The sequence below is a fragment of the Mus caroli genome, unplaced genomic scaffold (assembly GCF_978045245.1).
Source record: "Mus caroli unplaced genomic scaffold, Mus_caroli_1 scaffold_2, whole genome shotgun sequence".
Classification (NCBI taxonomy): domain Eukaryota; kingdom Metazoa; phylum Chordata; class Mammalia; order Rodentia; family Muridae; genus Mus; species Mus caroli.
The window spans coordinates 159639276-159664472 of record NW_028227257.1 but is presented as its reverse complement, the minus strand read 5'-3'; the positions used below and the strand labels follow the sequence as shown (position 1 = coordinate 159664472).

The following is a 25197-nucleotide window of genomic DNA, read 5'->3' as shown; positions in this document are numbered from 1 at the left end:
AACTTGATTCAGGCAATTACCAAATGGATACCGATGGTGAAAGCCAGATACACCCTCTAGACAGCAGAAAGCAGTTTAAGAGACGCCCTGGCTTCCTTTTCACCATCGGCTTCCCCTTCCCCTTTTCTTCCCTTCTCTTTAGGAGCTCCCCACTAATGGGCTCTTGCCCATCCCCATCCCACTTCCTCTTTTGGCAACATCGGACAATCTTGATCTCATGACCCTGATAAATCCATTTCCATCGAACTGCTCTCTAGACATCTACTCCTCCTGCTTGCTTTCTCCCACCTAGCTCTTCATTTTTGGCCCCTTGATCTGGCTTTGTGTCCACAGTGTGCCTCTCACATCTGGAGGGCTTTCCAGGCATTTGTTCTTAATAGTTGTTTTTACTTCTTCCATTTTATTTTATTTCATTCTTCATTTATCCCCAAAACTAACCTTGAAAACCTGCCAACGGTTTTCCAAATCTACCTTATCACATTCTGGAGTTTCAAGTATGACTTTCAAGTTGCCTACAGAGCATCCTGACCTGTAACTCCTGAGGGAGTTAGTTTAATGCCTTGCTCTTTCACATATTCATCCCCCTCCCATCTGGTCTATCATACCCACAACGACTGGAGTGTTTTTATTGTAAAAGCACAAATCAGATATAGTGATCTCTTCTCTGTCCTTGACGTGTATCTCGGTGCCAACATGGGTTTACCTTCTGCTGCTGCTTGTGATCTTGGGTGAATGTCATTGCAGACTCTTTGATCACTGCTCCCTGCCCTGGCTGAATTATCTGGACTGTGTGTTTTTACACCGCTTGCCTGTGTCCCTCCCAGAATGCAAGTTTCGGGAAGAAGAGTTTGTCTGGTTCCAAAGCTGTAGGAGCGGAACCTGGAACTCCTTGAGGCAAGGTAGGCTCCCGATGTTTAACTAAGACCTGTTCAACCTGAACAGGTCTATTTCTATTTCGCCGAGAGGCGTTTCCTTCCGAACCCACTCGTTCTAATTCAATCCATCCATTTCCATAAACAGATTAGCTGTGAATTACATGCTGAGCTCTGGAAAGAGGATCTTAATGGCAAATCAGCCTCACCCACCACCTTCACACCTTTTCATTCCAATCCTGGAGTCATAACCACCATCTGCTAGATCTTAATTTCAAGATTATGGGAGATGGGTACCCTCCGGTGGACACCTGAATGATCCCCAGAATTGCAGAGGTTTGGATCTGGCCCCACCTTCCATCTTGACACACTGCTGGGTTTTTCCGCATATCAAGTGAAGGCAGAGGGCACTCTGGCTGCTGGCTTCTGCAGAGTCGCGCTCCAGATTCTAAGTTCCAATTGCGTTACCTTGCACTTTGGCTGCCCTGAAGAGTTAGTTCTCAGTAGCCGTTTGGAAAACAAAACTCATTGAAGTGCTAATAGGCAGTGCAGAATGGTCTCTCAAGCTGCTTTCTGGGGTCTTCCTAAACCGGGACTCACAGGCCAGACTCCTTGTGGCTAGCCGAAGTAGGGACTCGGTAGGAGGCAGGCTTCCCGGCCAAGAACCCAGGAGAGAGTGGGAAGGGAGGAGTTACTGGGAACTCTGGATGAAGGAGTGATTTTAGTAGGGTTTTCGTGAGACAGGGTGGAGAGAGGAGGCTTGGATGCGAGGAAGCCAGTGATCTCCGCCCGCAGGAGGAACAAAGCCTTGGCGGTTCTCACCGAACGCAATTCAGCTAAAGGGGTGGGGGGTGGAAGTGAAGGGGTGCAACGAAGGGAGGAGAGGGGAGGGGCGCGAGTTAAGGAGGCCCGGAATCCAGAGTTCGCGTTTACCACGACGCCTCGCCTGGAGTCTGGCGCCTTCTCACTGCTCCCGGCCACGTCTCTCGCGGGGAACGCTGGACGGACAGACGCCCGGAGGATGCGTGGGCGGGGGCGGGGGGGGGGGATGTGGCTGGGCCCGCCCCGCCCCCAGCCTGCGGGCGGGAAAGCTGGGACTAGAGTCGAGCCTCATTCCCCAAGCGGCGCGGGAGCAGCTGTGGAGCAGCGCCTGATGCACCTGAGCGCGCTCCGGGGAGTGTCCCTGGCGTACCGCCCCCCAACCCCCGCCTGCCCCTTTGCCGACTCTTGCACCCCGCGGGGATATGGGACAGGCCTGCGATTCGTTCAGGAGGAAAAAGCAGTCCCCTGTTATTTGCTTTCTCAAAGCCCATCGCTGCAGCCCCCAGGCCAGCAATCTCCAAGACTCCTCCCTGCCAGATTTTAAATGCACATTTGTCCCAAGTCAATGCATTAAAAAGAGTCAGTGCAGTGCGTTCTCGAGCATTGGAAGTGGGCCGGAGTATCCCGGAGGACTTCAGAGCTTGGCGTCCTGCCAGGAGTTGGAAAGCTCCACGAGCCAAGCCAGCATTTCCTCCGACCAAACCCTAGTGATCCGATGGGTCTAGGGCAGGGACATTTTACAAAATACTGTATCAGATTTACCACTTGACTCTAATTGTCTCAGGTTGTAGCTAAAGGCAATTATTCTACTCTGATTAGAAAGCCTTGTTTTATGAATCCGTTGTTAAACCAACCCCTAATTCCAGCTTTCTTCTAGCCCAGCGCCCTGGTTCTTTGTTCTTTCCTCTAAGGTCCTGCTTTCTGTTTATATATCCTTGGTCTCCCATATCTTGCCAGAGCCTGCACTCAGCACACTTTGGGTTTAAAGGCCTCACATTAGGTATAGTTCTCTTGACTATGTCTTCTCCAAAAGATTTTTGCTAGGATAGTGTGTAGTTCAGTGATAGAGCATTTGCCTAGGATGTGAAAAGCCACGGGGTTTCTAAACACAGCACACACACACACACACACACACACTCACACACACACTCACACACACACACACTCACATACACACTGGCTTCTTCACTCTTTGGCTAAGATCAAGTGCAAAAGATGTATTCAATATTCGTTTGCTGGCACACACTGGCAAGAGGAATGCTGGTTGTGTTGCTTTGAAGGGAAAATAGTTACCTATCAATCCATGTTGCCCTAAATTGGAATAATTGTGTAATAATATTGTACTTATGTTTGATGGATCAGCCATGCTCAGCACTTTAGCTGTTAATCTCTAAGGACCAGAACTGCGGAAGAAGAGGAGGGTAAGGTGTAGGCTCCCTGACACTAGTCCTTGTGTTTGGTGCCTGGCTGTATCAATGGGTAATGTTCTCTTGCACACAGGTAAATAGTTTCACTCAGAATCATTTTTGTAGCTGCCTTTCACCTGTTTCTGCTTTCTTTCTTTAAAACTGACCCAGACAATATTCATCAGCAATATTATTGAAATTTTCAGAAATTGGGATGGAGAGATGGCTCAGTCATCACGAGCACTTGCTTCTTTTACAGAGGACCAGGGTTCAAATCTCAGCACTCAGGTGGTGGCTCACAACCACCCGTGACTCCAATTCCAGGGACTCTGATGCTCTCTTCTAACCTCTGTGGGTACAAGCCATGCAGGTGTTGCATATGTGCAGGCAAAGCACTCATACACGAAATGAAATGAAATAAAATAAATCTTAAAAAAATTACAGGAACTGAAAAGTGCTGTTATGGTAACAGTTGAACTCCAGTGTCCAGGAAGCAGGTCAGTACAGCTCAGTGACCACACTCTTCCCACGGGGTATGGTGCAGATCTAGGGTGGGGCTTTGGGTGGTTCACACCTTGCTGGAAGACACATCACATGAGTTTCCAACAGCTTCAATGCCAGCCTCAGCCACAAGAATCTCATTGTGAAGTCATAGTACAAATTATGGCGCAGGAGACTTCAAAACATATTTCAGGGCAGGGCACTTGTCTCGGTAGAGAAGCATGTGTTAAGGATACTCACTGGCTGAAAAATGGCAGATAGATGTTTACAAAAGACCATATGTTTAGACATAAACCCCAATGAATTTCTGAAAAAAAATATAGCTTGCTTGAAGGACAACAAGAATCTTTTATGAATTCATGTTCTAGATCATTCTATAGACATAAACTCCAATGAATTTAGTGTAAAAACTATAGCTTGCTTGAAGGACAATAAGAATCTTTTATGAATTCACATTCCAGAACATTCTATATATACCATTGTAGGCCATTGTATAAAGAACAATAAATAAACTTTAGAATAATAAATTTATATTTCTTCCTGTCATCATGTCTTGCATTTGTTGGAGTATAATTGATAATATGGATCACATGAATGTAGTATAATATTAAATTATAATTGCAATGACCAGAGCAATAATGCTTCTATCTAGGCTTTAATATTAATCATACATTAGGAAGATTTAGAGGGAGATGTTTAATTTGTGTAATAAAGGTTCTGAAATAGTTTTGGAGAGAAATTTCAATTCTAGCATGACCTGTATGTCTTTAACACATGAGTCTAAACTAGTAAGATAAATGTGTTATGTTTCAATTCTCTCCTCTGTAAGGGGTGAGAGGTAAGGCATTTCTGTACTGCATACGATAATGAGGTTAACATGAAATCATATGCTTGAGAAACTTTTGAAAATGCTAAAAAAAAAAAGTGTAACATTATCTGCTTGTGATGCCGTGGGGAAAAAAATGAACAACAAAAAAAAAGGGTTTTGACTGCTGAATAAAGAAGAAATGGCCTCTCCCAGAGATGAGCCACCTGATTGGTTATCCAATGGCCTCTCCCAGAGATGAGCCCCCTGATTGGTTATCCAATGCAAAGTGGTCAGTTCTGAAACTATCTACATGCAAGCAACAAAAGTGGACTCAGAATGCTGTATTTGTATGTTTGTGTATCTCTCCATATATACTTATATATTATATGTAAATATATACATATAAGTGTATGTAACAATAATAATGTAAAAGAGGCTGTCTATTTGGAGGAAGCGAGGAGGAGGTTGGGATGGGATTGAAGAGCAGCTGGAAAGAGAACTGGGAAGGCCATAAGTGATATAATTCTATTTTAATTAAACATGTATAAAATAAAAAAATAAAAAGGAAAGATTTATAAAATTATTCCGTGTAAAATGATAGGACATTGATGTGCATGCGTGTGTTTGTGTGTTCACACACCTGAAAGCTAGAGCACAGAGCACAGTGTATCCTGCTCTGTCTTCAACCTTATTCCTTTGCCACAGGCTCTCCCGCTGAGCCTGGCCTGGTAGCCAGCAAGCCCCAGCAACTTCTTGGCTCCACCCTAGGCAATGCCGAGGTTTCAAGTGTGCACAGCCACACACTGTTGTTTTTGATATTTTTAATGTTATTTTTCATATGTGGGTGCAGGGATTTGAACTCAAGTCTTCATGGTTGAGCAGAAAGCATTCTTACCCACTAGGCCATCTCTCCTGAACCTAGGGATTACTCTCTAAATCTTTCATAAGGACCTGGGAAGATGGCTTAGTAGTTAAAAGTACTTGCTTCTCCTACAGAGAACTTGTGTTTGGTTCCTGGCACCCACATGGCAGCTCACAACCATGCATAAATCCAGGACCAGGGGATCAAATGCCCTCTCTGACCTCCATTGGCACCAGGAATACACATAGTAAACACACTTAAAAACACGAAGGCAAAACATTCATACACATAAAATGGAAACAAATCTTTGTAAATAATTGACCTAAGATTCAGATACAGCTATAGTCTGTAGACAAACTGGGACGGATATGTTAAAATATACAGAAAACATGAGAATATAATTAAAATAATGGTTTATTTTTCATTAGTAAGTGGTATGTTAGTTCCAACTGTCCACTAATAATTCCTCAGAGGAGCTATAAGAACAGAGAGGTACATCTTTTACCATGCAATATAATATGGTATCTGGGAGAGTACCCAGCGATCTTATGCCAAGGTGTCTATCCCTCTGAGAAATCACACCATGCAACAAATCTGGTAGAAAGGAGGTTTATTGGGGGAAGGGAGAGGAGTGTGGGCCTGGAGGATTGGTATAGGCAGACAGATGGGAGCAGAGCCATGAGAGCAGAGAAGCAGGGATGGAAAAGAACAGAAAGGGGGATAGAGGGAAAGAGATTGGCCAGGAACATGAAAGAAAGAATGAGCTGGGGTGGCAGGGCAGTTCTTTTATATGCTACCCACATCTGGGAGGAGCCTAGGGGAGTCAGCTGGACGCCAACATCTTAGCCATGTTGCTAGCCAGTAAGTGCCCTGAATTTCCCACACATTTGGTCCTCCATATTCTCACTGAATGTTCTCACTTTAAATCCTCTCCACTACCATGGTACAAACTCAAGTATTTATCAGTAACTGACTCTCCTTCAAGCTGGAAGTTCTTACTAATCTTTTGACATTTTGGTGACTCTTGGTCCTTTGTGGGTGAAGCAGCAATCTCAGTGTCCAGTCAGTCACTCAATGACAGCAGACTGGAAACTTAAAAGGACGTTTGATTCTTTCTGAGTCCTGAAACAAGAAAATAAATAAAGTCCAGTTAGCCTGGGAATGGTGTGGAAATACATAAACATACGAAACTTGATGACTCACATGGTTAGTCAGAGTCACTGGCGAGAATCTGGAGCGAAGTCACCATGGAGGAAGGTCAACGATAGCATTATCTTGCTTTTCCATGAAGCTGAACAGAACAATTTAAAAAAACCAAAAGAACTAAAACCTTTTCCTCTAGTTAGTCCAAGTAAAAATCTTATGAGCCCTGAGGTAATCTCACCTCTCTGCAGTAAAGAGAACTGTAGCTGTGAATAGTTGTAGCAAAAAAAAAAAAAAAAAAAAAAAAAAAAAAAAAAAAACCCACTTAAACAAAAGCTACATTCATGTCCATAAGCATAGACATCCATCTTTCTGGCCTCTCACTATAGTCTGATTGCAATTTGAGGTCCCTGAGTAAAGAATACAGCAGTCCTCAGAACTAAAGCCAGCAGCTACCTGGTGACAGCTTTAACAGCATCGCACCTTCTTTTGTGATTAACCTTCTGTTGAAGAGGTCACTGAGAGTAGATGGAAGGAAGCTAGCTCATTGTCTCCCAGCAGTGTCATAGATGGGTGGCCTTAGCAGTAAGCTGCTGGGTGACTTCCTGTCATCCTCCAACTATCTCCCCATCTAACCGGAAGAGGAATTGGATAGTTTCAGAGAAAAAAAGAATAATGTGTCCATGTGTTCCTCCAGATTCCAAGTCCTGGCAGCTGATTTCAAGTCTCTTGGCGGCCATAAAGCAGTCACTGAAAGATCACAGCTGCAAAACTCTGAACTGAGCGCAGAATAAAACAAAACAGACTGGATGCAAAAGTTCTATACCTGACCCTAGTGGTGTCATTTTGAATGAATGGATTCTTAGCATTTGGTGGTGTGGTGGCAGCTTATGCAAAATTAACTGGTATGTCAGCCAGTGCTACCTCCCCAGTGGAAAAGTCTAATTCAAACAATGAAAACAAAACCACATAGAAACCAAACAGACTTCCTAAAGTGTACAACTTTGGCTAGTGCCCTCAGAAGACACCGAGGCTGGGAACAAGCTGTTTATTTTGCTTAGCTGTGTAGATCTCTCCTCAGCTATGATTTGATGTGCAACACCCACTGGTCCATGGGATGAGGGATGCTAGGTTCTGGATTGCGTTTTAGAGTTGAGGTTGGAGAAGCTTAGGAGACAGGTTCGTAGTTGTGCCTTAAGGATGAAAGGAAAACTAACTTCTTAAAAGTCTTATCATAAAAGACTTAAATTTATGATTTTAATGTTATCTCCAAGTAAGAAATTAGATACGGTATCAAAGAAACAAAAAAATGAATAGGTATTATCAACATTTTTCAAACTATATATTGATAGTTTTGTCTAACGAATATGCCACAGGAACTTTAGAGACTATGGCTTAGTGTCTTAACTCCTCAAACCCTCAGCTTTTGAGTCATATTTCAAGTTAATATGATTTTTTTTTATACTTTTAATTTTTTATTTCATGTCTATGGGTGCTTTGTCTGCATATATGTCTGTCTTTGTACCACATCTGTGCATGGCCTACAGAGACCAGAAGGCAGCACTGGATGCCCTTGGCAATGCAGTTAAAGGGCAGTTGTGGGTACTGAGACTAGGTCCTGAGTTCTCTGTTAGAGTAGTCAGTACTTTTAACCACTAAACCAAGTTTCTGGTCCCATTGTTTTATTTGTCCTAGAAGACCAGAATCTTATGTTTCCCTGCCCCACTTCCAGGTGTGAACATTATGAACCTTCTAAGTAGCAGCAGAGATGAAAGCCAACCCTATTGTTTCCTTTTAAAACTATTGTTTTTAAATGTTACCAGAATTTAGAGTAACCAGGAAGCAAAATTGTGCTGTGGTATGACAAGCCGCACAGGGTGTGTGCATGCTAAGCTCAGGGCTATTTCTAAAGAGTCATCTTTCAGTCAGAACAATAAGAGCAAATGCAGGCATCTTTCTTGGGCTAGTGGGGCTTACAGGTTAACTCAGGCCCTTACATTGCGACTAAAAATGTACTCTACCGTACACACTCTTCTCTGCTTCACACTCCACGAAGGGTTAAAAAAAAGAGTATTTTCCATGTTATGATAGAAATTATCAACATCTTTCGGAATACTAGGGCTGTCCTTTAACCATGACATAAAGTATTTTTTATAAGTTACTCACAAATTTCAATTTTATAAATTTATATAAATTAATGTTTGTAATAAAATATGTGCATTTTAGGTACTTCTGGAGGACAAGATATTCTAAATTAGGAGGAATTCTAAATTAGGTATTTTAAGGCTTTTGATGTGCACTGCTAAATGTAGTGAGCAATATTAACAAAAAAATTGTAAATTGTACAGGTAAAGTTTTACTATGAAAACATTTTGAGATTTGAAGGTAAAGGCTGTTTGTTAGCTAATATATGTAAAAGCTTGGTAATTGCAACTAGTAAGAAAAGTCCGTTTGAATATGTGATGAATTCTCCTCTGTAGACTCCTTTAATACAATGTGGTTTTAGCATAGAGTCATACCTAGACCAATGAAAAGTTTATGGCACTCTGTTCCAGACTTTTGGCTCCAGCTACCAATTTTTTTTTTTCTGTTTCAGACTCAGTTTTAAAACCAGACTCAGCCGGGCGTGGTGGTGTACGCCTTTAATCCCAGCACTCAGGAGGCAGAGGCAGGTGGATTTCTGAGTTCAAGGCCAGCCTGGTCTACAGAGTGAGTCCCAGGACAGCCAGGGCTACACAGAGAAATCCTGTCTCCAAAAAACAAAAAACAAAAACCAGACTCTATATCCTATCACCTGACCTTGAGCAAATTTCTTTGCTTTATTTGCTTCATCTGTTAAATGAGGATCGTGACAGCTTTGGCTTGTTAAAAGGCACACACACACACACACACACACACACACCCTATGTATATGTATATACATATGTGGCTAGGTGAGGACAGAGGGCAAGAGTACTGGCTGCTCTTCCCAAGAACACAAGTTTGATTCCCAGCACCCACATGGCAGCTTGACTGCCTGTAATTCTAAGTCCAGGGGATCTGAGACCTCTGGCCTTGTCTGCGCTCTGCACTCATGTGCACATAACGATATAGGCATAGATGCAGACATACAGACACCACAGATACACATATACATGTGCACATGGTTATAAATAATAAGTAATCTTTTAGAAAAGGAATATATAAAACAATATAAGTGGGGACTAGGTGCATAAGTCAGAGGTAGAGCACTTACCTAGCATGCACAAGGCCCCAACTTTAACATTGGTATTATAGTAAAAATTAAAAAATGAAACAATATATCCAGAGTGCCAGCTACTGGAATGCTGCTTAATGCATTCATCCATTCATCCAGTATTTAAATTGGTTTTTAAAGAATGGGATCATTGAACAGTTAGGATTTTTGCATTAAGGGACTGATAAAGTATGCATCAGTTAAGAGCATTGTTAATCTTCTAGATGACTCAGGCTCCATTGCCAGCACCACAGGGTGGCTCTCAACCTTCTCAACCTTCTCAACCTTCTCAACCTTCTGTAACTCCAGTTCCAGGGAATCTGGCCTCTGTGGGCACCAGGCATACATGTGGTATGTATACATATGTATAGGTAAGACACTCCTACACATAAAAATAAAAATAAATCTTAAAACAATCTGTATTGATAAAGAAATTAATTGAATTACATTTTAAAAAATAAACCAGAAATCTAAAAAGGATATTTATGCAAGTGAACTAAAAATTTCCCAGGAAGCTGAGCTTTTTTCTTCCTTCTGTAAACTTATGGGCATGTATTTATGTAATCACATAAAACAATCTACCATAAACCTCTTATCTAAATAGCACAGTGATAGTTTAAACTGAGATCTAGTTTTCAAACCATTGTCTTATTTATTTTATGTTATAAAGAAAATAGCTTGGTTTAATGCTCATAATGTTTGGAATATAAAGAATAACATAACACTTACCTGCAAAATTAATGAATGCCCTTCAAATAAACTCCATATTGTATGTAAGTACACAATTAATCACAATATATATAGTTTATCTGTAAGAAAAAGTATAGGTGGATCAAATAAAATTCTGAGTCAAAAATTAATATATATTATTATTTATTATAGTATTATATGTTAATATATAATATTTTCCCAAGTGTCTCTGTACAGAAGAGCTGGGGAGGAACTACATACACTGAACATGTCTCTTGGTGTTGAAACTCTGGTTTCTGTTTCTATTTTTAGTGCAAAGACAGTGCTCAACTCAAAAAGAATAAGAGGGTTATACATGTATGTATGTGTGTGTGTGTGTGTGTCTGTCTGTCTGTATGTATGTATGTATATGTGTATCTATCTATCTATCTGGAGCCAAATTTGAGTGGTCATGGCACAGAAATATAGGTTTAGGTTAACCCAAATACCATGTTCCAATGTAAAAGCAGACTCATAAAGTTTTTATATTAACAGAACAAAGAAAGGCCTTAATCAAGGCACTTTCCAAGTACATTGGTGGGATCATTAATTAGGAGGTTACAACACAGTGGAGAAATCTCTGCTATGAGCCTGAGTTATCTGATAACTCTTAGGCCTTGCAGTTGGTGGAAAATTGGGATTTTCTTAATTTATTCTGTAGGTTTTTAATCTGTAGTCAGGATGTTAGTTCCCATTTAGAGGTGGGGATGGCTAAACTGTAATAAGGCTCTGAACCTGCAACATTGCAAAGTCTCCACAGTCGTATCAGGTTCAATTAGACAGTCATCAGGACCCCTGCTCAAGGGTGGCACCGCCCGAAGTGAGCTGGGCCCTCCCACATCAGTCAACAATCAAGAAATGCCACACAGTCATGCTTGCTGACCAGTCTGACAGAGTCACTTTCACAAGTGAAGTTCTCTTCTCCCAAATGACTCTACTTTGGGTCAAGCTGACAAATACTAATTAGTACACACCCCAAACTTGGCTTGGAAGCTGAAGCAGCTTTCTGCTTCTACAGGCCATCTGAGATGCCATTTGGTCACTGTGGTCCATGGTTTTCTTTACCACCTTGCCTTAGATTTTTTTTTTGGGGGGGGGGCAGGGTGTCAGGATATTTCTGAATTCCACTCTCAGGCCAACATGGTCAGTTCCTGACTGCTCAAAAAAGTTCCCTTTGGTTCCTTTGGTTCCTATCAAAGTCACAAGTAGAAAAGAATCTACTAACACAAGTTACACAATTGAGAATACTTCAATAAGCTTTAAATTAAAGTGATCCAAAAGAATGGGAGGCCAGAAAAATCTCTTTCACTTGTTAAGGCTTGACCACTCTCCATTGTCTTCCTGCCTTCAAGGCTAATTTTCATTCTTAGGTTTCTCAGTGCAACCAGCCTCAGAACTGGTCCCTTGGTGATCCTTTACAGAGAATAGAGATGTCAGATGTGGTTGAGTCAGTCTTCCCCGTGGGTTTGAGGACGTTGGCGAAGCTTCAGTGGTTGTAAGATCCATACCTGGTCTGTAAGTCTGTAAGTCTGTAAACTTTCTCTACATAGTCAGGCCAAGCTCCTCTTTTTCTCCCTATTGTGGGACTTGAACCCAGGGCCACATCTGTGTGAAGTGGATGCTCTGTAGTGCTACATCTCTGGCCCTAGGTTACATTGTGTGTTGAGTTTTGGGAGTCTCTGAGTTGTCTATGACCTTTATGCATTGTTTTATCAGCATGTTTTCCCAACTCTTAAAACAGGTTTGTGTTTCTGAGTTCACAAATCAGTCACACTTCCTGCCATAAATCTAGATGTCTAATCAACTATGTAGAATGCTTAAAGTAACATACATAATGTTTGGGGGATGTAGTTTGGTAATAGAATTAATGCTTAGCAGGTCTGAGGTCCAAGACTAAATTCTAGCACCTAAACAATAGAAAAAAACGGTATAGCAAGCTTGAATGTGGTAAATACTGGTCTCCTAAATTACCATTTAAATGACTTTCTAGAAGTTGTTCTTGTTCATTTAGAAATGGACATACATACGTTTCCAGGAAAACTGTGAAGTTTTGACCAAATCTATATTTTTCTTATAAAGGAGAAAAGAGGAAAACTATGATATCAAAAGTGAACTGTGAAAAATTATGTAAAATAATAGACAATCAAAAATTTCCAAATACCAGTCTACATTTTTATAAAAAGAATATAGGAGATAGTGAAACGTTAGCCACAGAAACCACCTTCCTTCCACAGGGCACTTCCTCTGATTATCTGAAGCCTAAAGGGCAGCACAGCTGTCTGCTGTGGCAGCAGTGCCACTCTGGGGGTGCTCTGGTGACACACTCTTCTTGGATATGAAAACTCCATGCATTTTTACCTAGCTTCAAGTCAGGGTTTCTCCATATTAGCAATGTAGGCAGCTTGAGCTTTTATCATCCTTGTCATGGGACATCTTCTATATTGTAGACTAGTTAGCATCATCTCTGGCTAACTAATTCTAGTTTAGACACCCAATAATATCTCCTGAAAGTTGCAGATGTCTCTTGGGGTAGTGGAGAATATAACACTGCTTCAAATCCAACAAGCCTAGGTTAAACAGTTCTTAAACTGGTCCTAATGGTTTCCTAATTGGTTTTCAAGAGAACAATAGGCCCAATGTTGGTAGAACCATAGAAAACAATTCTGTGTATGGCAGGAGCAGGATGTGGAGAAGGGCTCTCTCTAGTTGATGTTTCCTAAATACAGGAACATGAATGTAAAGAGAAGAATAGATGATATTGCAAATACAGAGAAACACAAACAAAAGTCAGGTAAATAAGCAAAAGTACAACTCAGGACTTGGACTTTCTACTTGATAACCACAGGTTTTCTGTTTTCACCTAGACCAATGGTTCTTAGTCTTCCTAATACTGTGACCCTTTAATACAGTTCTTCATGTTGTGGTGACTCTAACAATAATTTTTTTTTACTACTTCATAACTGTAATTTTGCTACTGTTATGAGTCGTAATGTAAATCTCTGATATGCAGATGGTCTTCGGTGATCCCTGTAAAAGGGTTGTTCAGCTCCCCAAAAAGGTCTCAGCCCCACAGGCTGAGAGCTATTGACCTAGACTTTTAAAACAGAAATTGTACTATTAGAAAATACAATGGATGGTCTTGATAGTCAACCTGATGGGATTTATAATCATCATGGAAACAAACCTGGAGCTGTCTGTTAGGTATTATCTAGATTGGGTTAAGGTAGAAAGAGCCACTCAAATGTGAGCAGAGACTGCTTCAGGAGCTGAATAAAAAGGAGAAAGTGAGCAGAGTCTAGGGACCTAGTCATCTAGTGATGACTCCATAGAGTCTGACTGCGGACTATGTGATCAGCCTTCTCCTGTTCATCTGCCATGACGGACTGTGCACCCGGCAACTGCAAGACAAAATAAACTGCCTTAATTTGCTTTTGTTGGGTATTTTGTCACAGAAATCAGATGAGTAAGTAATACATTGATAGAGTGCTGAAGGTCATTAACATGATTCATTTCTCATAGAGAAATCCAGGGGTCTCTGCATTTCTTCATGGGCAGCAGAGAGACAAGTCTCAGGAGGCAAGAATACAGTTCAGTTAGCCAGTGTTGGTTCAAACTTCAGGAGTCTGATTCTGAGTTTATTATATTTTAGGCTTCTTAAGAACAGCACAATCTGGTGAAAACTATCCTTGTGATAGTTAACACAATCCTGCACTCACAGCAAGGTATGTCTAATTTTCTTCGAGGAACAAAGTAAGCAAAATACAGATCAGACATGACTACATCAAAAGTCTTGTAAAGTACATGTAACACCTGCTATAAAGATAGGTTCTATAGATCGACTGCAAAAAACATGTTTACGAGAAGGGTCTTGAGGAGGGGCTGGCGCTGGAAAGTCTCTGACTACCAAATGGTGAAAGGTTACCAGGCTAGTCAATACATCTGCTTCAACCTTCTGGGCAGAACACAGGCTATACATTCCATTCCTTGAAGGAACAACCCCATGTGCTTACAGTCCAGGCTCCTCCTCCAGTAGATGCCTGTGAGCACAGAGACCTCCATGCTTATGCACAGAAAGGTGAGTCTCAGAAGGCTGAGCATCATATTTACGACTGCCAAGAGCAATGCTATTTTAAATATACGATGCTAAAAGCAAGGTTCTAAAGTAGCTTTCCCTCTCACCACAGTTTTTAATATAGAGTCAAGCATGCAACACGGAGCAAGCCATTGTACAGGGTGCTGGCCTGCTGGTGTGGCAAAACGTAAACTAAGGAAGTCAGCTGTGACCTGTCTCTGTGACTTAGTGTGACATCTTACGAGTCAGTCCTGAAATGGGAAGAACGTGATAGCCGATTCATGTGATAATGATCTTTATTATTACGTAGTATTATCAGCATGGTCACCCCTCATATTCCACTTGCGCTCCCTTCTTCTCTACTTGTGCCTGTCTCTTACACAACACGCACTCATGCACACAAGGTTTTGGGCTACAGCCATGACTCATTTGCTCAAACTCTGTTCTTCAGTGCAATAGATAGATCACCCACAGCCCAACAGCTCTCTGGTGTTTTTTTTTTTTGTTTGTTTGTTTTTTTTTTTAAACTAAATTCACATGCTTGAGAAAATTAACTAAGGGCCCTGTTGGACAACAAGATCTTATCACTTAGAGTGATTTTTAAGTCTCCACATGAATAAATAGATGACTATTGGAATAAAGAGGTGACTTCTCAGTGAGAACTTAGAGACCGTCCGCCATAGCAGCTGTTCTTTCCCTTCTCAGTCCTTTCCAGCGCATGCTTTCATTTTCTAGAAGTTCCAATTGCTGAAACCCAGAAGAAAAGAGAGGCTGCATCTCTTGCCCTGTTCTTTAATTAGCTGAGCAACTCGTGGTCCTTACAAAGTTGCTCTATGTAACACTTTTGTGTATGAAAATGTCAAACGCAAAATAACGCACTGGTGAGGCAGCAGCAAGGGGTCTTGAAGTTTAGCCTAGCCTGCAGAAGGGGGTGGGGGGGAGAGAAAGAGAGAGAGAGAGAGAGATCCCATTGCCATGCAACCTTCTGAAATACTATCTCATCTTATATATTTAATGGACTGCTTACCTTGGAAGGGCACAGAATTACCTTGCATCTAACCCTTTGTCAAAAAACTACCAGTGGATATATGCATTCTAAATATTTGACTTTGACTGTGATATAATTTTGATTTGAAATAGCCCCCCTCCCTCCCCAGACCAACATGTTTAAGACTGGTCACCAGTGTGTGATGCTATTGGTTTTGATGGAACATTTAGGAGGTGGACACTGATGGGAGGAACATTCACTGTGGAGTGTCTTTGAGGGGGACATTGGGACTTTTCTGTCTTACTCACCAGAAGTCTGAGGTAAGCCAGCTATGATGTGCTATGTCCACAGAACTGAGGAACCATAGGCCTCAATAACCATAGGCCAAAAGAAGGATTTCTTCCTCAAAAACTACTTATTTTAGATATCTTCTTGCAGTGACAGAAAACTGACAAACACAGTCAATAACTCAGTAATAGATGATATCTTTAAGAAGACCTCATGAGAATACATCCCAAAGTGACTCTTTCTGACAGAAGAACATGCTAAAAACATACTCTGGTGAGAATATGAAATGGATACTGAAGTTTGCTTTTGGGTGTTTATACCAGCTGCAGAGCTAGAGAAGGAAATAAAATTTGTGCAAAGCCTTTTCACTAATATTTTTTTCTCACTACTGTGATAAAACACTCCAAAGAAGCAACTTAAACTCACAGTTTGACAGGATAAAATTTGTTATGGCAGAAAATGGAACAGTGGCAGAGGGCCCCCCAGTGCTGTGAGCATGCCACTTAAACCCTCATCCTTTCACATCTTGGTGTAGAAGGAACTAGGGACATTATAGCCAACACCCTTATGTAGGCAGCTGGCGCCTAAAAGATGGCGCAGGCCTCGGTACACCGTCTCTGTAAACAATGTCACTACGCAGGCACTAGCCCGAATCTGGCGCCAACCCCTCCCGAGCGGGTGCATACAAATTAAAGTGCCGCAGACTGACCAATCCCAGGAGGACACATAGCCCTCCCCAGTGCTGGGGTGTATATAAGCAGTGCTCCCTGGGTTCCTGGGGTTCCCGTAGCATTGAGGTGTTCCTGAAATAAAGCTGTTGAGAAGAAGCCGACCGTGTTGCGTTTTTTCCTTGCCAGACGAGGTGAGTGCAACACCCTTAGCCAACACCCTCCAGAGAATGTTTTCCTCTTCCAGTGAGGCTCCACCTCCCAAAGGTTCCACAACCTCTCAACCCAACATCTTCAGCTGTTCAAACACATGAGTGTGTGAAAGAAATTTTATATCTAAGCTGTAACATTCTATCACTGCCCCCAAAGGCTCATGGCCATCTCATAATGCAAAATATAGCCATTTAACTTCAATAATCCTGGTAGTGATACTGTTCTAACACTCTTCAAAAGTCCAGTCTGGTCCATGACTAGACAGACTTCTACGAACCCTTATGACACAAATAAATAAATAAATAAATAACTCCCAACATATAATGACCCAGAGTAAAGCTTCCTATTACAAAGAGGAAAAATGGCAACCCAGCAAGGAAACATTGGGCCACAGCAGGAACAACAATGGCTCAGCAGGTAAGAGCATGAAAGGTTCTTGTTAGTACACTCTCAGCACCCACGACTGTAACTGCAGCTCCAGGGAGATCCAACTTCCTCTTCTATCCTTTTCAGGCACTGCACTTAACATGAACAACCCCCACCCAAACATATATATATATATATATATATATATATATATATATATATATATATATATATATATGTAGAGTTAAACATAAACCTTTAACACAGAGGAAGAAATAAAAGATTGGCCCAGAGAGTAGGACCAAAACACAGCAGGGTGGGCAAACAGCAGCCCTGCATGTCCAGCATCTGGGTTTGAAACAGCATCAGCTGGGGTCCATATGTCCCGGGCAACCTCCCAGCTGCATCACCTGTGGCACACATGGCCTCTCTTTTGAGCCCGCTCCACTCAGTGCCTAAGCACTATGTTTCTGTCATCGCCAGTATCCTAGGGTCCCCACTACAGTGTAGCTTCACTGTCACAGCTTGACAAACAGCTTGCGTGGGAGCTCCATGTGGGCAATCTGGTGCCGCTACAGATAACTTGACCACAGTGGATTTCTGGAACCTTGGTACAAGTCTCGGTGAGCTCCTCACTCTTATTTTGCTTGCCTGTAAAACCTGCACCAGATGGACAGTGCCAACTCACGATAGAGCTTGTCCCTGCGTTCCCTCAGACCACAGCGGCAGTGGGTCTGAGTTCTGGAAAACTTGTTGCCTAGGTCCTTTTTTCATCCTTAGGGCTCTGGTTTCGCTTGTTTTTTGTTGTTTTGGTGAGGTGTTTATTTGTTGTTTTTTGGGTTTTGTTTGTTTGTTTTTGTTTTTCAGGCGTTTTCCTCTCTATGAATTTTTATGGCTAAACTCCTCTAGATAGGTGAGACCTTGCCCTTACAACACCACCTCTATTATTGTCCCAGAGCAAAGCATGTGTGTAGTTTCTTAGTGGGGCTAATCTCTTTAACAAACACAGAGGCATTGTCTGCATTTGTAAACAAGCTTTGTGCTTTTAAGTCTTTGATGATCCTTTCCTCTCTGAACCCGGGGGGCCCCCCCCTTACACCTATTAACATCACTTGTAGCTCTTTCTCAGCACATCCTTGCTAAGACTTGTGGGTAACCGCAGTGGCACAGCCTGAATGCTGTTTTGTTTTTGTTTTTGTTTTGTTTTGTTTTGTTTTCTGCCAAATCAGCCTGGTGTTAGATGGTTGTATGCCACCACATGGGTGCTGGAAACCAAATCCAGGTCCTGTGCAAGAAACACACGTGATCTAAAACTCTGAACCACCTCTCTCGTGCCTGCTGTGGACTTTAAACCATTATCTGCAAGGAAGGTCTTGGAATCTTCCTGCTTCTGATATAGGGAGCAGATTACTACCAAGACAAGACAGAGAACATCCTCTGTGGCCCTCTTCTTTTGCTTCTTGTGTGAATTCTTTTTCAGGGCTGATGGAGAGAAAGTAGAGTAGAGGTTGCTCTGTTCTGAGATGCTCCTGCCTGAAAAGGCAGGGGCACATTGTGCAGTGGAGTAAATGTGGTAACACCAGGAAGCAAGAAAAGACTCCACAGTTTCAATTGTTCCCCTTCATGCAGAGGCAGATACCCTGGGTCATCAAGGGGCCAGTGTGTCCTTGGATATCTTTTGTTGTCTTAAAATCCTCTCTTAGTGTCATATATCTGCTTTGCCCAATGTTACTGTGACTTTTGTCAGTCTCCTACATGGTCTCTGCTCTTTTATTTGTCTCTGCCTCTGTCAGGGGGCCAATCAACCCACATAGGTAACTGAATCCAGTGGTATTTTGTGAGGTTTGATGATGGGATGCTAGGCACTGTAGCAGGGGATAAAGGCAGACAGGCTTGAAGACATATACTACCTGTGTAGAAGTTTGTCCAGTTTTTTCTCCCAGCCTCATGCTCCTAGAAATAAGACCCAGACTCAAAGTACATTTACAAACACCTTGGCCATATAGCTCGGGTCTACTCTAACTAGATGTAACTTAACAATATCCCATTTATTTTAACCTGTGTTCTGTCGCTTGCTGGCCATTGCCCAGGTATTGTGTGTCTACTCACAACTTTTCAGGTGCATCTCCCCCTTCGCTCGGTCCCAGAATTCTTTCTGCCTCCCACATGTCCCACCTTCTATTTCCTGCCATAGCCACAGGATTTTTAATTTACAAGTGGTGTATCCATACAATACACAAAGATATTCATTCTATACACCTGAATATCCCCTATCTTACTTGGGACTTTTGGAGAGAGTTGCCCCATTAATCTTTGCATGCATGGAACTGAACTTATAAATCACTACACTTTGTCTCATTCTCTCTTTCTGACTTTCTATTATGTGTGGTATATGCATAGGTGTGTGTGCATGATTGTAAAAGTATCACATGGGTCAAGAAAGGCAGCTGCTCGGTCACTTCCTTATAATGTTGAAAGAAGGCTTCTCATTGAATCTGGAGCTAGTGTGATGACCAGCTGACTAGCAAGTTCCAGTGCTGCTCCTGTCTTCACTCCTTCAGAGTGCTAGGGTCACAGGCTCACATGAGGCCACACCCTACTTTTTTAAAAAAGATTTATTTATTATTATACATAAGTACGCTGTAGCTGTCTTCAGACATACCAGAAGAGGGAGTCAGATCTCATCACAGTTGGTTGTGAGCCACCATGTGGTTGCTGGGACTTGAACTCAGCAGTCAGTACTCTTACCTGTTGAGCCATCTGTCCAGCCCCACACCCTACTTTTTATGTGGGTGCTGGGGATTTGAACTTAGACCCTTATGCTGCTTCAGGCAGTGATCTCACTCACTGAGCCACTGTCCAGCCCTCAGCCCGATCTTTTTTTTTTTAATTAGGTATTTATTTCATTTACATTTCCAATGCTATCCCAAAAGTCCCCCATGCCCTCCCCCTCCACTCTCCTCCCCACCCCCCTTCCACTTCTTGACCCTGCCATTCCCCTGTAGTGAGGCATATAAAATTTGTAAGACCAATGGGCCTCTTTTTCCACATCTTCTGATACATATGCAGCTAGAGACACAAGCTCCAGGAGGTACTGGTTAGTTCATATTGTTGTTCTACCTATAGGGTTGCAGATCCTCCCAGCTCCTTGGGTACTTTCTCTAGCTCCTCCACTGAGGGCCCTGTGATCCATCCAATAGCTGACTGTGAGCATCCACTTCTGTGTTTGCTAGGCCCCTGCATAGTCTCACAAGAGACAGCTATATCAGTGTCCTTTCAGCAAAATCTTGCTGGTGTATGAAATGGTGTCAGTGTTTGGAGGCTGATTATGGGATGGATCCCCAGGTATGGCAGTCTCTAGATGGTCCATCCTTTCGTCCTAGCTCCAAACTTTGTCTCTGTAACTCCTTCCATGGGTGTTTTGTTCTCAATTCTAAGAAGGGGCAAAGTATCCACACTTTGGTCTTCGTTCTTCTTGAGTTTCATGCGATTTACAAATTGTATCTTATATCTTGGGTATTCTAAGTTTCTGGGCTAATATCCACTTATCAGTGAGTACATATCGTGTGAGTTCTTTTGTGATTGGGTTACCTCGCTCAGGATGATGCCCTCCAGGTCCAACCATTTGCCTAGGAATTTCATGGAAGCTCATGCTGTCTCTGTGGTTGTAGAGACTCTGAATCTTAGTGTCTGTCTGTAAATGATGTTGGCTCAGGATATAATGCACACATCTCACAGTTCTTCTTGAACATGTCTATCAAATAACTACATCATCTGTACATCTCTAGTAGTAAAACTGGAATTAAAATTCATGGATAAAAGCAAGATGACATGAGAAAGAAAGCAATGATCCTTTAAATATCACAGGCTGTAATCTTAGTTTATTTATTTTGTTGCCTTCAGAAGGTTGTACCATATCATTTATAAAGGGACTAGCCCATGGAGACTATGAGTTTGAAGAGGAAAATAGAGAAGGCCTTTGTTTGCAAAAATCCAAGTGAGAGCAGTTTTTGAAACTGCTGCTTAAGTGGTGTCAATAGCTGTGAAGCTGCTGGCACGTGACCTTGGTCATGTGGGATGACAATTTAGGCCTTTATCCCTTCTTATCGTGAACATTCTTACCCCATTCCCGAAGGATCTCTAAAGCTGTTCTAAGAAATGGTTGTATCATCCTAAACTTGCATCTGCTCAGCTCTTGATTGCCTCAGGAAAAAAAAAACCCTACTCTTTTATAATGTTTTGCGTAGCAACGTCCCAAACACAGCAAACACAATGATGCTTGGAAAATACAGAGTCTTGGAGAAATACAGCTATGCAGAGACCGGGCGTATGTTCCCAGAAACCACTTGGGGACCAAGTAGCTACTCTCTCATGACAGCTGCAAAGGACCGAATCACTCCAGTTTCTCATTTCCTGAAAGTCTTCCTTAGCAATTCTTACAAACAAAGTTTTATTTTATTCTGAAATCAAGTGAAAAAGATCTTTTTAAAAAAAATCAATGTTTATTGGAAGGCAAGAAGCCCTTTCAAGATGATGTGTACTCCCATAAGGATGGGCTGCATACTTTAGAAGTATAGTCAGTATATAAGTATACATGGGTCTAGAACAGTTTCTATAGAAACAAAATGTTCCTCCATTGAATGGAAAGATAATTGTTGTTGTAAATTTCCATACTTATGTCCAAGCTACACAAATTGCTCATTAGGTGGGAGTCAAATTTATCTGATTATATATTCCAACACTTTCTGAAATAAGCTGGCATTAGCTCTGAAGAGATGGCAAGATGCTTTCCTTCACAAGGTTCAAACCAGAACTCACCCTACCCAGCACTAAAGACGCCTTGTGGTGTCTTATACAGTCCTAAGTTCCTATCAACCCCGTTCTCAGAGCACCCTCTCCACTAAACTGCATCAGAGGATGCTTCTACCATGGTTCATAGGACTTGCTCTGAAGAAGAGAGCAGGGCGCAATATATTGCAGGCTTTGGGAACAAGTCAAGGTGTCAAATAGAGTTTCACTTTGGAAGGCTTCAGAGAGCTGGCTTTGAGCAAGGTGTTTCTGTGTTGGTTTTGTAGTTTTGAGGCAGGGACTCATGATGTCGTCTGGCTTGAAATGTGTATTGGTCCTCCTACATCGGCTTCCTAAATTCTAGGATCACAGATGTAGGATCACCATGCCCAACTTTGAGCAAAGTTTCCATTTCTCTTAAAATGTGCAGTCTCAGCTGAGCCTGGTAGCACTGGCCTGGAATCCCAGATACTTGGAAGGCTCATACTGGAAGGTCACATGTAGTGACAATTTTGGAATTTTGTTTTCTTAAAAAAACAACAGAGAAATATTATAAGAAAATGTTTTCATTTTAATCCCAGGTGCTTTAATCTGGGACTGCTTCACTGCAGATGGCTGTGATTTGCTTCCTGCACTAGCAGGAAGACATTACTTTGCCAGATGCAGATAGTTTTCTGTGAATAATAATTTTCTGTAATTCTGTGACATTTGGAATTCTGGAACAAATGCCAGGGCCCCGAAAGGGGGGTTGGTGGTTGTTCAGGGAGGTTGGTTGCAATTTGTTTGTAGTTGTGCCCGTGCTCAAAGAAGAAACAAGAAAGAATCCAGATGCAAGGGTCTCTCTCTCCTCTCTCTCCTCTCTTCTTCCTTCTCTCTTATCTAGTGATAGGGGATAAAAGGAGGTAGGGGGATAAAGGGTGGAAAAAAGAAGAATCAATAAAGTAGCAAGACCTGGGTGTTAATCTTAGTGATAGGATGCTCAATATCTTGGACATCCTACTATCCTTACTATCACTAAAATAAGTAAATGAGTAAAAAAGCAAGTCAATCAGTAGACAATGCCCAGATCATACTTGGGTATGTACACTGTGAGGCTAGTTTTGATTTGATCATGTCTCACAGTCCCTGTCAAGGTGACAACTGTGATGTATATGACATCTGTTGCTCACTAGTGAACTTGGTCATTATTCCTTGGACTGTTTTGTCAATGACTGGCTCTATGCATCCTGAATTTGACTGACATTTAAAGTGTTATTCAAAAGGCTGTATGACTACTTGTTCTTGAGATGAAATAGATAAAGTATGATGCTAATTGAAGGAAATGGTTGTTGAGGAGGAACACCCCCCCCCCCGTATCATCAGATTGCAGAGGAGATAAAACAGCTTGGGAAGAAATCACAGAGTCTTTCATGTGGGCAGCTGTGTCACCAGCACACTGGCTGGCACATAACATGTGCTGAAAAACCAATACTGATATTTCTGAGTAGTGCAGGAATAGATACCACCCCCATTGATGTAAACATAGGCTCATGAAACCTTTCCAACTCACACAATAATATAGAAAGACAAGTTGTCTTGAGCTGAAAGGAGCATTTGTAACAGATATAAAGTAAAAACACAACGAGCTAAGAAAGCATCGTGAGGCTTTGCTAGAACACTCTTCCTTTATGGTATGTGAAAAAAGCTGTTTTCTTTTTACTATAATGGCATTTCAGACTTAATGGTGTAAAAACACGCAAAGGAGACCAGCAGAGAAAGGAGGCGTGCTTAGGAGCCATGGTGCAAAAGCAAGCGAGACACAGTACATCAGCCCGAAGAACTCAAACTCCTGAAGATCCACTCCAAATACCAGCAAATACACTACCTTTAAAACTCATTTTCTATGAAACGGGCTAATGAACCAGAACACTTGAATTCTGCTGTGAGCTTTAGAGTAAGACTTTAGCACTTTAATAGTAGTTAAAACTTTAAAAAAGAAAATTAGCCTTGATGTGTGCACTATGAAGATTGTCTAATGTGTCATTGCAATGCATTCTAGTTGCACGAAAAATGTTTTTATTTTAAGAAAGAAAGGAACTTATATGGGAGGAGAGGAAGGAAGGGAGAGAAGAAAGAAGAATAGAAAGGAAAGAAAATTCTGTATGAAAACTCAGTACAGGTCCAACTCATAGTCCTGAGATGACATTGGGACCATAGGAGGCTCACACAGGTTGTCTTCTACAATTCAGATCAAGTTTAAAAAAAAAAAACAAACTTGGATTATATTCTTATTTTTTTTCCTAACTTTTAAAAAAAGCTTCTTAATTTAAAAAAAAAAACAACAATATGAACTAACCAGTAACTCCAGACCTCTCTGGGACTAAACCATCAATCAAAGAAAACGCACAGAGGCTCTTGGTCCTGTGAAGGTTCTATGCCCCAATATAGGGGATGTCTGGGCCAGGAAGTGGGAGTGGGTGGGTTGGGGAGAGGATAGTGGATTTTCAGAGGGGAAACTAGGAAAGGGGGTAACATTTGAAATGTAAATAAAGAAAATGTCTAATAAAAAAAAAGGTCAATTGCCACTAGCTTATTTGGCTTATGCTGAAATAAGTAGAAAATTTGAAGACTAAGAATCTTGGCCTGTTTTCCTCTGCAGTTTTTAAGTTATAAAATATATCTATAGGAAACAGAGCCTTTTAGGATTTATTACTGTATTTTAATATCCAACAGGGTGTGTCAAAGCAATTAAAAATATTTTTGGGTGACTTACAGAAGAGCAACTGTAGGGTGATGGTCCAGTGCAATGGCCATCCAAATTCTGGGGTAGTAGTAATTTGAGGGTCACCTCACCAGGCTTGTGGTTTATACCATCTATACCCTCAGGGCTCCCGTGTTAGCCAGCACTGGACATCATCTTTCTATGTGGGTGGCAGCTGCCTGTCAGCTCCATAATCCTGAAGGAAAGCCAGGAATTTGTTTCAAAACATTTGTCCAGAGTAAACCACATGTGGTCTCCAGGGAGCTCTGGGACTGAAGCCTGCTGGCTTATCCAGGGGGGAAAAAAATGGACTGTCTTCTCAAAGCCAATAAGATAAAAGAAACCTTCCATAGTCCAAAACAGCACAGCTCATGGGTGGGAATTGTACAAGATCAAGGTTTGTCCTTTTTGTTGGCCTCAGAAAAGCAAAGAAATAGGAGGAAATGCAAACTGCTGTGGGCGTCCTCTATTTCATGCTGTTTGTTCGACTTGCTTAAAAGGAACTGTGTGTTGGACAACTCCATTTGTCACTAGGAGGCCTTGAACACTCAATAGCAGACTTCTATCATTCTGCCACTGACATTTCAGGACACATGCCCACATCACATCATTGGAACAAAATCCTACCAAAGTCAAGATTTCTGCATCTTAGAAGAATGTGCTTTCTTAATAGTTATTGACTGCAGTCGTACACAG

General features: G+C 41.8%; 1 protein-coding gene across 1 annotated transcript in view; it reads right to left on the bottom strand.

Moving 5' to 3' along the window:
- Nucleotides 1-1986, bottom strand: part of Prtfdc1 (phosphoribosyl transferase domain containing 1) — a 90189-nt gene extending 88203 nt beyond the window's left edge. The window contains 2 exon segments of the mRNA XM_085831135.1: nucleotides 1806-1883; nucleotides 1885-1986. Coding sequence (XP_085687261.1) covers nucleotides 1806-1883; nucleotides 1885-1986 — 180 coding nt within the window.
- Nucleotides 1987-25197: the final 23211 nt, after the last annotated feature.